At 44.1% G+C, this 13,996-nt stretch overlaps 1 protein-coding gene across 6 annotated transcripts in view; it reads right to left on the bottom strand.

Annotated features, from left to right (window-relative positions):
- Positions 1-2,128: 2,128 nt before the first annotated feature.
- KLHL29 (kelch like family member 29) overlaps positions 2,129-13,996 on the bottom strand; it is a 391,804-nt gene continuing 379,936 nt past the window's right edge. For all 6 annotated transcript variants that reach the window (XM_027897467.1, XM_027897468.1, XM_027897464.1 and 3 more), the window contains one exon: positions 2,129-4,448. In XM_027897467.1, the coding sequence (XP_027753268.1) occupies positions 4,265-4,448 (184 nt within the window). In that variant the 3' untranslated portion in view covers positions 2,129-4,264. The remainder of the gene's footprint in view (positions 4,449-13,996) is intronic.

Here is a 13,996-nt window from a genome sequence, read left to right as displayed (position 1 = left end):
GGAATAATGGTGTTTCTGTTCTGGTATCGCTGTCCAGCTTAATGTAATGAGTGATGGGAACACCGTGCCTGGGACGCATCCATCTGCTTCGCTCCAGACCATTTTCTTCCTGGCTTTTTCTGCAGTCTAAAGTTATCAACCCAGAACACTCCCTGGCAATGGGAACTTGCTGCTGCCTTCCTGTATTTGCTGGCATCTCCACCCCAGCTGAAAGCATGCTTCAGCTCCTGCTTTGGGGCTGACTTAAAATGGGCAAGAAGGCAGTAAGGGGTGAGCTTAAGGGCCTCGTTCAATTTACAAGGCTTGTATCAGCCGTGACAAGTTGTAAAAATGTCTAGGTAGAGATACAGAGTCAGCCTCTTCCTACAAACCTGGCACAGGGTTGCAGCCTGCCGTGTCCTGCCTGCATAGGCTGTTTGTAGGTTTATCCCATATTCCATTGCACCTTTTGCAGTGGTGGCAGGGAGGCTTTGTGGTTCTGAGACCTTGCCCTTGCATTTGAGGCAGCTGAGAAAAGCTTTGGAATCTGTTTCCTCCCCCTTTTCTTCCCCAGAGAAATTCTTCTCGAGAAGCTGGGCGAGTACCTGAAGCCGTTTGTGCCTTTTCAGTCCCCGCTGATTGAAGCTGATGGTGCTGGTGGAGCCAGGCAGGGGCGCAGCTGTGGCTGCTCTCCTGGATAATCCCTGCAGCTGCGGAAAGCGGGTGCTGGCGCTGGGTTTGCCTGGACTCCTCCAAGGGCAAGCTGAAGTGTAACGAACGCTCTTAATTAGCTTGCTCCACTTGCACTGTGCTAAGCTCAGCCTTAGCACCTCGCTGCAGTTAATTAAAAGACGGGGTGGCTGAGGTTTTATTAGTACAGTGTGTTTGCTGCTGGATGAAACAATGGGAGAAAGGTGGATGACTTGTGTAAATTGTCAGGGGTAGGTGATTACCTGCACACAGTGAGCAGCCCCGTTTGGAGATCACTCTCCTTCCCAGGTGAGCCAGGAGAGAGTCACAGCAGCGAACAAAGGAGTTTTTATCATTATCAGGCTGCTGAGCCAGCCTGTCCCCTGAATTTCTTAAAGCTTTTAAGAAGAAAAATCTCTGAGCAGATATGTGCACATGATTCATTTGGCAAAAGCGCTCAGCCAACTTCCCAGAGGGGAACTAAAATAATTTCCACATACAAGTAAAGCAAATAGCCTGTGTCTTGTTCATCCTACCAAGTATTATTGACTAGTGCTGAGTAAGAGATCCTTGCAGAGCAGAGCCTTGATGAAAGGTTGGCAACTCACCCCACTTGGTCTCGATTATTGCAGCATGGTTTTGTAATATTGAATTGTAAGGCTTTTAGTAATCTTCACAGGTTGTTCAACCTGAGCCACTAAGCCTAAACTAAAATGTTTAAAATCTGCAGCTCATGCTCTTAAATACTCTGTAAGAACTGGAGACAATTTCAATAAATGTTAGGCTCTTCCTGTTAATGTGTAGAGCAGATATTACCTCCTAAGATCTGGCTGAAATGTTCCGCTGCGGTGGTATTTGAGACTAGTTATATTTGGCTCATCTTTGTTCCATATCCAGTTTTACAACTACCAGATGACACCCTAATGAAACATCAAAGAAACCATGAACAGTTGCACTGAAGTGCTCTCTGAATGTTGTATCCAGTGAGGTACAGAGCTCCCACGCTGGATATGAAGAAATTTTGACCATAGGGCAAATGTGGCTTTCATCTCTTCGACACCGCAGCAGCAGTGTGGCACAAATCCCAATTTTCATTTAGAAAAGAAAGTAAAAAAGCTGTTTATCAGGTTTTTTTTTTTTTCCAAGATAGTTTCCTAAACTATCTTGAGCCCTTCTGTTCTTTACTTAATAGTACGTTTGGGAAAATAGATGAAGAAACAGTCTTGCTGAATAAAATCTAAAACTACTTCTAAGAATTTTTTCCAAAAGGAGAATGGAAGTACTTTGGAAGCTACTGAGCATTTAAGTATTAGCAATAAATTTTTGGATTTGTAAGAGAAGCTAGTTGGATGGAATGAACACATTTTCATCCATGGCTGGGATGAAACATGAAGTCCCCATTTGTGCAATGTTGTTCCTTGATCAGTCATGACAAAATTAATCCAATCTGGATGCTGAATCTAGATCTATAAATATATTTATTATAATATAACAAGAACTTAACAGTAAACATAAACTATATACAATACCATTACAGATAACCCTGTTTTTAATATTATTCACAGAAATAGCCAGTTTTGTTCCAGTGTGAGAAATGAAGAAATAAGCTAAATTGGAAATGTCGAATATGTTTCGGTCTTGTTGACAGGTAGCACCTCCTTTGGAGGTAGACACACACCAACACTAAAATTAGTCCTGCCCCAGGCAGTTAGAAACTTGTGCTCCAATCTTTAGGTTCACACTTGCACCCTGTTTGACATAAATACTTTAAATGACATACTAGTATATAATTTTGTTGTGCTTATTATTTTTTTCTTTTCTTTAAAGAATAAATAAAACAACTGCATAACAAAGGCTGGAACCTCACTGTCAAAATGAGAGACTTGAGTCACCTTATAGCTTGACTCAGCTGACTCGAGCACTTATTCTTTAAATACTGCAAGATACAAATTTTTTTCTTTTATTTTATAAATGATTATTAATAAAATAAGATGATTAGCTAACCATCTGCATTGATTTCCCCGAAGCTGTACGCAGACCTCCCTCTGTATAAAAAGGCTACTGTATTTGGTATGAAACTCAACTAGATTTTGAATGCGAGATCTCACCCGTGCCCTGTACAGGACCCTCCTTCTTGAATTACTGGCATGGCGTTTGGGATTTGAGTCTGCAAAGGCAAGTATGGCAACTTTTTTCTCCCTCTCCTTGGAAAGAAATCAGACAATCCTTAGCTTGGGGTTGCTTCCTGTTGGTGAATTTTAAGATTCTTTCCCCTGCCCCCTCTGTGTTACCCAGTCCATCTCCCATTCGATCGTTTTATGTATAAATTTATAAAGAATTTCCACATCACAATGCTCTCTGGATAGACAATATTTTAATATATATAAAAATATAACCCCTGTGCTGTGCATATACTTACAACTCTACATAGTAATAATTTGAAGTCTCTTACACTGGGCTTAAGTCTATGCAATTTTCTACCACGGGCTTTAAACTCATGTATTTAAAATCTGTAAATAAGAGAATTAAAAGGTTTTCACACCGAGTGGGGAACTTGAAAAATAAAGTAAAACAAAAAACTTCTCAGACTTTACATAAAAAATAGTGGCATGTATCCCAACATAAGGAATTTTGGTTGAGAGCCAAAACGAGTGTGTAGCCACAGGAGGCGTCTTCTCTGTTTGATGAAAATGTGGAAAACCCACGCTACGCTGTGCGTTTTACTGTGATTCCAGCCAGAAGTGAAGAGTGGGTTTATCAGGAGAACACCTCTGGAATCGATTCCTTTTCCATTTTGGGAATCAACACTGCCAAGTGCATCAGCAGAAACCGGGAGGAGAAGGTTTAGGAGCCCCCCCGCCCCCCCCGTGGGCACAGCCACATGTGCCCACACCAGCAGCACCTGGAGCAGAAACTCATTCAGCCCAACAGACCTTTTAAAATCATTTTACATGGAATTTATTACCAATGGCTCTTCTTCTTCTCCCCAGTCCCCACCTCACCCCCCATCTGGGCTCCTCTCTAGGGAACTGAAAGAAGTGTTTGATCTGATGGAAGACTGACATCAACATAAGCCATCTGTCACACAAGATTTCTCTCAGTCATTGGTATTGAAAAACATGTATTTGTTAAAAACAAATGTAGGAATCAAAGTGATAAGGACACTTTGACCGTTCCAATAGATTGATGCCTAAAGTGTAATAGTAAAACTAACCTGCATGGTTATTTTAAGAATCAAGCTTGAGCTCTAAAGTAAAATGCAGATTATTTTCCTCTCTTCCCCAGCTTAAAAAATATGAGAAATTCTATTGCACCTGGGTTGACCAAAAGCCGATGTCCAGAACAAGTGCCACTATAACATCTAGTGACACCCTTGCATTATTAAGTTACAATATCTTACATAGCACGGAGCTCTCTGCTCCTTGTTCACCAAAAGGTGAGGATGATTTTTCTACATTCAATGTAGACACTATTCAGGACTTTAGAGCAATATGTTCACTGGCTGGCTTTGCTGCTTTTGTTCCTTAAGTAATAGTGTTCCTCTTGCCTGCTTTCAACAGGTACAAACAGTTCTCCATCCAACTCCTGGGGAACATCAGCCGCTCTGGATGTACTTCTTGATTGCTACGCAGCCGTGTCGAAAAACAGGGCAGGGCATATTTGGTAGAAGTGTCCATGTGTTTGTTTTAGGGTCATAGGCTTCCATGTTCCCCAGGGCAGGTCCTTCGCTGCTGACGATCCCACCAGTGGCGTAGATTTTTCCATCCAGAACCACAGCGCTGTGTTTTATTTAAAAAAAAAAAAAGTTTTAGTTTGTGGTCCTACTGAACAATTTCCTTTTTAGGCTCAAAACAAATCCAGTCTTTTGTAAGAAGGGGTAAACAATGAATACACCTTTTATTCTTATCTATATAAAGATGTGTGAGCATTTCTTTTTCCTCTCCCTTTCTCTCCCCAGAATTAATCCTTTTTGTGTTCCTGCCAGGTAGGCAAATGTTGTGTCTACTCTAAACAACAGAAATACATCCAGGTAAGATGTTTCTCCAGCCCACATATGGGATCTGCAGCAAAAGCAGCAGGACGATGTATCCCTGTAATACTGTGCACACGCAAAAAACAACCCAAGCAATTTGGGGTCCCTGCCTCCTTGGGTGGAATAAGGCCTTGCTTCAAGTTACTCCTTTAATTATCAATGAATGCTGCAAAATGGGTGAATAAACCCTCTTCAAACTACATTCTGTTGCTTCAGATGCTTCCATGGGAGCCTGGAGGTCCCAGTGACTCGTCCTTGTACACCCCCGAGCTGTGGTGTCCAGGGGAAAGTGAACCCAGGGTGCACAGGTCTGATGGCTGGGCATGTGCAGATGAGGGAATGGCAAGGGAGATAGATATATGTTGGCATCTAAAGAAGATAAAAAACCTTACTGCTTTTTTAAAGTGGAAGTGTTTGACTTCAGATATCTCTTGTAAATTGGGAATAACGGGGCTGGGCTAATCCCGTGCTCCACAGGCTCTTTGGTAGGAGGGAAGGTGCACGGGTAGGGAAAGTATTTGAAAGAAAAATTACCCCTTGGCCTCATCTCTTCCTCTTCCTTCCACTTTTAATGCCTCATCCTCCTTAGCAGTCCTGCACAGGGCAGGACACTGGCTTTGGGCTAATGAAGATGGACAGGGAGGGACTGCTGTGTGCACTTGGAAATGGCAGAAGGATGACAGAGGCAGCTGGGTGGGAAAAGCCTTCGCAGGGCTGCCCCGTGCTCTGTGCTGCTGTCCCATTGCATGGTGTGGGGGACGACCCAAAAGGAGAGGTGCCCCTGCTTTTTTCTGCTGGGGAGCCTAAATTTACCCTCCAAGTTGATTGAAAGATGTTAAGCTGGATAGCGTTGGTGCTGGCTTTTCTGGTGGCTGGGTTCCTTTTGAGGTGGTGGATGACTGTGTTGGGAAGGAAAATGGAGGCTCGGGAGAGTGTGTGCACGCCAAAGGATAGCAGGGGGAAAGGAGGGAGGGGAAAATGCTAAATTAATTGCAGCCAAGAAGGTGGCCTAGATCTAACAAGGGTAGTGATCCTCTAGGCTTGGTAAAAGCAAAGTAATTTCTTATGGCTGATTTTGGAGCAGGGGGAAGAAGAAGGATATAAAGTAGTAACGGCAAAAGCCAGAGAGCGCTGGAAGACAGAGGACAAACTGAGACTAAAATGGCACTGACAAAGCCATGTGCTTCTGAAGAACACAGGACTCTGATGTCCTTGTGGAGAAGCAGAGCCTGAGGTTAAAAATAAACTCACAATGACAACAGTGAGGACTCAAATAAGCCTAGTCCCTGGGTACCACAAGGAAATAGGAAATAATGAGAATCTTGTCAAAATAACTGTTAATCTGAAAGGAGGAGGAAGGAGAGAGAGACTTGAAACACTTGATTAGAACCTATCCACAAATCAGCAGGGCTGGATGATACATAGCCCAGAGTCCTAAGGGAGTTTGCTAATGAACTTACTGAACCACTGGTAATTATTTTTGAAACGTCAGGGAGAAATGGGGAAGAATAAGGACTTGAGTAAAGCAAGTGTCATCCTGAAAGATGGCTTTGAAAGAGAAGGAGCCCTCTTCCAAAAGAACCAGGGCTGGTGGTGGAGAGGCACTGCCCAGCAGGAACTCCTGCCAAGACTCAGTCCCTATGGCAAGGAGGAGGCACAGGTGGCCAACACATTAAATCAGACAAATGTGCACATTAAACCAGAGTTTTGGACTCAGGATAGTTGCTGAGGAGTGAGAAGCCCATTTTCTGTCCTGGAACGAGTTACTATTCAGAAGCAAGACAGGCTGGGAATTACAGGTTGCAAAACCCAGTCTGAGGAGGGGGACAATGGTCCCACCTCAAGCTCCACAGCCCCGATCTGGTGGAGAGGCTGCTGAAACCAGCAGGATGAGAGTTTAGAGATGAGGCCATGGGGTAGTGATTGCTGTTTGTGTTTCATGTAGTATTTTAGCCACCCACTTCTCATCTAGTTAAGTCTCCTCTGTGGCATGTTCAGTAGCAGCTCCTCTGAGCCAGAGCAGCTGCCGCCGCAGAGCAGCTCAGTAGCCAAGCACACCTTCCCAAAATGATCGGGTTTGGTTTTCTCCCCAGCCCAGACTCTGGATTTGGGGTTACAGTGGGTGGGGAAACATTGCTCTTGTTCTCCAGCACTGGAAGAAATTCCTGCCCAGCAGATGGGACAAGCACCTCAGTTCTGTAGCTCCCCATCATGGTGCTAATATGTTGGGGAAGAAATTCCATGCTCTGGAAGACTGTATGAATTTTACGTGGTCATTAGAGGAGCTTCTGCCCCCTCCATATGCAATTCCCATAGATGGGACTGGCACAACACTTGGCTTGTGAGTCATGCCTGAGGTTAAGCAAAGTGGGGAGCTGTTCCTGCTACGGAGGAATGGACAGTTCTGAGTCTGCAGCAGGTACTTACACGTGCAGGGGACTTTGAAGACATTCAGTCATCTCTGGGGCTGAAGTGGCAGGTAGGTGCTTAAGATAATTAGGAATTTAGTCCTAGATTGCTGCTACTTTGCAGTATTAGGACAATCACTTCTTATTTCTGGGACCTTAGGGAATAGGAAACTCAAGTGGGCTCTAAAACCTTGAGGAAAGTGAGTAGAATTGCTCTTTCTTCATTAATGTGACAATATTTCTTTTATCCCCTCCCTTCCATCCCATCAGCTGTAAAAACATCGTTACCAAGGCTGACATACAAAGAAAGAAATAATTACAATAATTAGGATGTGAGTTTATTGCTCGGTGCCATTAATCCTGAGAGATGAAATGATTACAGGCTGTCAGAGCCTGGGAAGGAAGGAAGGAAGCTCCGTGCCACAGAGCCTTGCTGTGGGGACACAAACCCTCTGGTGGCTTTGGGGCATTGACTTCCCCAGCCGAGGAACAGCCAGACCTCCACCTCTCTGGCAGAACTCCCAGGGTGAAGGTAATTGGTATCAAAATGGAGGTCACTTCAGCCACTCCTTCCAGGAAAATACATTTCAGCAAATTATTACCCTGCAGGCTAATGACCTGACTTTCTACTTGGCAGGTAATTACTGCTGTCTGCTGGAGAGGCTTCTCCTGCCCCAGGGCTGGTTCACCTGAGGTGCCAGGGTGTCCCTCATTTCCCAAACCACACACAGTGTCACAGGATCACACTGTGACTATCCCCTGACACTGACACTGCTAGTCTGGTCCATCTGCTGACCTCCATGGAGCTATGAATCACACTCCTAGGAAAATCCCAGTGAGGCTGAGGTGTGCCAAGGGCTGGTGGGGACCTGGTTGTCTATGATGGGTGTGCTTGTGAACATCTAAACACTCTTTACATCTCTTCCCTGCCTATCCACCTTGCATTCCTTGCCCAGCCTGGGCAAACAACAGAGAGGATTCCTCTCTGACAGCTGCCTGTTAAAGGACTTAATGGGCAAATCAAACCAATGAAGCCTAAAATCACAGCCAACTTAGAAGGGCCCTTAAAAGATCATCTGGTCCAATCTTTTGTGGGAAAGGGACACCAGATGAAGTTATTTAGCATTCTGTCCAATCATATCTTGAAAACCTTTGGTGAAGGGGACTCCACCACATCCCTGGAGAGGTGGTTCCAGGGAATGATTGATCTTGCTGTAAAAAATTGTTACATCAAGATGTGGCTTTTCCTGGTGAAACTTGTAATGTTGCCCCTTGTCTTCTCCCTGTGGCTCCTTGCCCAGAGAGAGCTTTGAGGCTTCCTTGTAGTCACCCTTTAAGTGCTGGAATACTCTGTGAGGTTTCCCCTAAGCCTTCTCCTCTCCAGGGAGAAAAGACCCAACTCCTTGAGTCTTTCCTCATCAGATGGGCTCTTCTCACCCTTTGATCATCTTTGTGACCCTCCTTTGGACCCCCTCCAGTCTGTCTGTCTTTTTTGAACTGTGGGGACCAGAAGTGGACACTGGTTCTTGTGCAGCCTGACAAGTGCTGAGTCCAGTGGATGAAAATCTCCTGATGGGCAGTAATTTGGAAGCAACCCAAGGCAGAGGATGTCTTTCTCTCTTTAGTGTTTGAGAGATGAGTGCCTGAGCACTCCTGCTCCAGGACTTCCCTCTCCCAGTCATGATGGCTGAATATAGCACCAAGCAGGGGGACTACCAGAAATATTTTTCAATTTTGTTTATTATTGTTTTAGAATTTCCTGCTGAGCCCTAAACATCACATCAGCCTTATCAGGAAGAGTTAAAAAATAATTTTAAAAAAATCCTTTCTTGTAATGTCTGAAATTGTAGAAAATTTGGAATGGCTGAATTACTGTGTTGTACTGACTTCCTGAAACTTGGTATCTTCTGAGGCCTCAAACAGTGCTCTTCTTCCTCCTCCTCACTCCTGACTATGTGTGCACAAACACACATTTATTTGGAACAATTCTGTAAGTTTTACTAAATATCACATAGGTAGATACAGGATCGGGTTAAAAGAAGTAAAAAAAAAACAAAACAAAACAAAAAAAAAAAAAAAACAAAAACACAACAAAAAAACAACAGAAAGCAAAATCCCCCTGCATTTATTAGTGGATGAATTTCCTTCCTGCCCTAAGATTACAGGAGGGCTTTACTGAACGATGCTGGTGTGATTCTTGGGGTTGCCTTGTGCAGGGCCAGGAGTTGGACTTGATGATCCTTGTGGGTCCCTTCCAACTCCGGATGTTCTGTGATTCTGTGATGCTCATCAGCTGGGTGGAGCAGGCTTTAGGATCAGGGAGCCCTCTGGGGTACCAGCCCCTGTGGGACCTGGCTCTGTGCGGTGTCAGGCACAGCTCCTTAAGCTCTTGTTTAAACCAGGAACCTTTTCGAGGCACTTGCACAGCGGTTTTTGGTGTCGACACAAAGGCACTGCTGGTGTCTCTGTGAGTGGAGGAGGTTGGGTGCCAAACTGTCCTGAGCTGGTGGCTGTGCTGACAGGCTCTGGGGCTCTTTAGCAGCCGGGGTGGCAGCCAGGTTGTTACGTCTGAGAAGGCTGAGCTCGGGTGGCCGTGCTGTGCTGCCAGAGGTGTCATCTTTACAATGAGACAGATAAACGAGGGTCCAGATTAGTCATGGTCAATTAGGAGGATATCATGCCCCTTCTTGGAGCAGGATTATTAGTGTGGGTGTTTTGGCCAAGCTCCAGTTACGTTCTCCCCTACTCTGTGAGCACTTTCGCTTGCTAATGATCCAAAACCATCACGTGGCATCGTTACTTGTTGCTGAAAACCAGCAATGTTTTATTCCAAAGTCCACAGCACATCAGTAATGGCCCCGACAGCTCTGTCTGTATCAGTCATGCTTTAATGCCCACCAAAATCCTTCATGTCCTCAGCTCCTACAGAAATTATTGCCAGTAGTCTGGCGCTGCAGTTCTCATCCACTGTCCGTGGAGTGCAGTCCCACACACACATCTCCTTCCAGGTATGCTGGAAAATTTTGGTTTTCCCTTCCAGACCAGCTGCAAATGCTGCTGGCTGAACAGACCACGTTCAGATAGTGTCTGTGGGCTCCGGAAGCGAGCAGCCATTAAGGAACCCTGCTCTGTAATAGCTTCACCTGGGAATATCCATCCAAACAAGCTGTGCTCTAACTCCTTCCAGTGCCTGGAGTTACCAGGAACTTAGCAACGAGGAAAGGAGCCAGCTGGGGGAGACTGTGGCTGGTGCTATACATTAACAATGCCTGGCAGTTCAGCACAGGAAGCATCAGGCTTTGGTGTTCAAGAACAAGGCCTTATTTGAAAAGAAGGGGGGGGGAGGAATAATCCACAAACTGACCCTGGTTTTGTGCTGTTCAGCTTGAGTCAAAGTTTTATTAAAGATTTCCATTCGGCAGAACCATCTAATAAATCTTACTGGTTAGCAGTCAGAGGAGGAGGAAGAAAATGCTTTTCTGGTGTCTGTTGGGAATTGCTGGTACTAAATTAGCTCCTCTGGAATTATTGCTGGCACCACCACGCTGCCGCTGTTGCCCCGTGGAGGCTCTCTGCAGCGCAAGACTGTTTGTACTCTGCCTGCATCCTAAGCAAGCAGAATATGGAATTTTTAATCATTCACAGGAACGCATTTGGTATTCTTTTTGCCTGTGGAAAAATAAACCCTTGAAGGGCACTGCAGGAAGGGAGAACGCCTGCCTGCAAAGGGAGGCCTTGCCACGCTGGTGGGGAGGGACATGTTAGCAAGTCATTTTGGAGGGAGGGGTCTGGCAGAGCAAGATGTGATCATCCCAGCTCTTCATACCTGTTGGCTGCTGTTTGCCATCCAAAGATCCTGCAAATGAACAGGGGCTGCCAAACTGAGATGGGGTGCATGTGGCAAACAGCTCATATTTGCATGATATTTCGGAAAAGTCAAATATTTCCCTTACCCTCACCTGTTGTGTAGAAGATGTTCCAGACCTGTGTGTGAACTCTCAGTGAATTTTAAAATGCTTCAGGACTATTACAGCTCTTTAGCCATTTAGCACCATCCTTCAAAGGGTTAATTCTAGGTCAGCATGAATTTCTTATTGACTTCCATCAGGCTGGGCTTAATCTGAAAATGATGCTCAATTTGCTCTTCTGTTGATTATGAGCTGGAGACCCAAACCATTTATTTTTCATTTTTCATTAAAAGTAATTTAACTTGATATTAAAACCATTTGAACAGACCTTTAATTTTTCACAAGCAGGGAATGTCACACACATTTCTTTTCCCTGTGCTCGAGGCCATCATGCTCCCTTATTACTAACATGAAGAAACAAAGCAGATAAAAAAAAAAAAAGTGATGCGGTCAAAATTTTTTCTCAGCAAATTCGGTATCGAGTGATTCCTGGTGAGAGGAGATCAATAGCATGCAGTTAATTTTTTAGTTGTTTATGTTGCTGCTTTTAAACCATGTTTTCTGTGATCCATGCTAATGAGGGGAATGAGGAATTTATAGATTCATAGGCTAAGGTCAGAAGGGACCTCTAAGCTTAGTTAACCTGAGCCTGTGTATACGCAGGCCAGGGACATTTCCCCAGGCAGCATCTCTCTTGCAAATGTATCTAATCTCCTCTTAAAAACATCGAGTGTTGGTGAGTTCACCCCCTCCCTTGCTGGTTCTCTATGTAATTATCCTTGCTGTTGGGAAAGTGTTTCACTTCAAGGCCAAGATATGTAACTTGACTTTGCAGTCCCTGTAACCTGCTGTACCTTTGTCTGCAAGACTGAAAGCTTTTCCACTTGCTCCCAGTGAACAAGTCACCTCTCAGCCCTCCTTTGATGAACTCCTTGAATTTCATGTCAAAGGTCTGATTTTCAACCCCAGGGTCATTTTGGCAAAGCTTCCCTTTGAACTTCTGCTGATATCCCCACATATTGATGCAGGACTCAAGACCTGCATCTGTCTCGCCGGCACCGGATGCAGCAGCACTCACTCTGCCCACGTTCAACTTGTTTTCATTTTGGTGTTAAGGCTTGAATTATATATCCAATACTGCACTGACCTTCGATCCAGCACACTGCAAGGTGAGCTCATGTTGTGCAGCTGCGAGTGACCTCCTTTATGTCCTCCTCTGAGTGCCTGGCTTTCTAAGGGAGCAGGGCTGCTAAGATTGTGCTTCCTCCACGTAATACTTTGTATTTAAAACACCACTGCTAGCTTGAGACTGTTGAACTGAGATATCCAGGTAGCTGCTAAAATAGCTCCTTCTGTAATGTTTTTCACCCACCAAGCGTTATGCCACCTGCAGCCTTTATCTGGAGAGAATTTCTATTCCCTGGATTGTTGGTAGATATAGTAAATAGCACTGAAGAAGAAGCACTGCTTGCTACCAGTGGCCTTGCTCAATGATATCTTCTCATTAACAACTACATTTTGAGATCTGTCAGTGAAGCAGATTTAATCTCTCTACTGTGTGCCTTGTTAATTCCATATAATACCAGCCAAATACCTTGGAGAAATCGCAGTATGTTACAGCGTCACAGTTGTCTTTAGCAGCCAGGCATGTTGTATTGAAAACCAAAACCAAGAACCAGGTTTCCTGATACCTTTCGTGGTCTTGGCAGCGTCAGGTTTATGGTTGGATTTCATGACCTTAAAGGTCTTTTCCAACCTAAATGATTCTATTATTACGGGTTGGTTTAACAAGCCTCCTTTTCTGGAAAAGTGCATTGATTGCTGTTCATTATTTTATTAGCATCTAGTTATTTGTTGATGAAATCCCAAATTAACCACTCTGCTATTTTGCAGAGGACCAACATGAGGCTAAGTGAGACCACTTAGCTTGATGCTGGTACTTTGCAAAATTAATTGCTGCACTGAAATTCTCCTTTTCACCTTTTCAAAATACGGAGTCACTTTAGCAGTGCCCTGATCCATCCTCAACTCGAAAAGTTATTAAAAATCAACACTAGTGGCTCAATCAGCTTCTCAACAGAGTCTCTAAGGACACCTGTGTCTAAGACAGCTGGGCTGCTGGGTCTGAGAACTTAGTTTTTGAGTTCACATCTTCTCTTGCTGCCAACAGTGACTGCTTTTGGTTCCTCACAGCACAATATGGAACCAAACCTCCCTGCTCCCTTCCAAATACAAATGAGAAATAACCATCCAATTGCTCTGTATTACACTGTGCTACCTCATCAGCAATGGTTTTATAACTGATTAAAATTATAAACTGGATTCCCAAAGATCTTAAGCGCCTTTCTTTTTTACTCCTATTATCCCTCAGTATTTCACTGGTTCTCTCAGCCTCCTGTAGAAGCAGTCAGTTTTTAACCTATTTGTAACTGCTAACCTCCCATTTTCCCCATTTCTGTATACACTGATTTATTTAGGTTTTGTCACAGGCTTTACATCCTGTTCAGGCTGAAATATTTTTCCTTGACTGTTCCCAGAACATTCAAAAATGTTTGAAATGGTGCCTAAATACGACATCCAATTGGGATGTACTGGATTATTCCTTTTCCAGTGACTATTCCACTATAAATCCAGGTTTCCTGTCCACAATTGCTTTAAAAAAAAAATTCATTTAGAATTCTGAAGTTACTTTTTACTGATGGGTGGCAAATTTTACTTAAGCAAAGCCAGTTTATTATGGTGTGTAAGCACTAGGTAAATTTTAAGTCACTGGTTCACTCTCCTTGGTCCATCTCAAGGTGTCCCACTGGATTCCCTCGTTCAGGGTGCAGAGCGAAGCGTCCCTTCACGTTAGAAACCTGGAAAGTTTTCAGCCAACAGCCCCTGGTTGAAATCAGCCATGCAATTTCTCTTGTACTGCATTTAAAAGATTTTTGTTACTTTTTACGAAACAGAGATATTCGAAGAGCAACTCATCC

Source organism: Empidonax traillii, unplaced genomic scaffold, assembly GCF_003031625.1.
Source record: "Empidonax traillii isolate 1590-97213 ecotype Southwest subspecies unplaced genomic scaffold, ASM303162v1 scaffold543:size1229247, whole genome shotgun sequence".
NCBI lineage: Eukaryota > Metazoa > Chordata > Aves > Passeriformes > Tyrannidae > Empidonax > Empidonax traillii.
The sequence above is the reverse complement of the archived record's forward strand: the minus strand, read 5'-3'. Positions and strand labels throughout refer to the sequence as shown.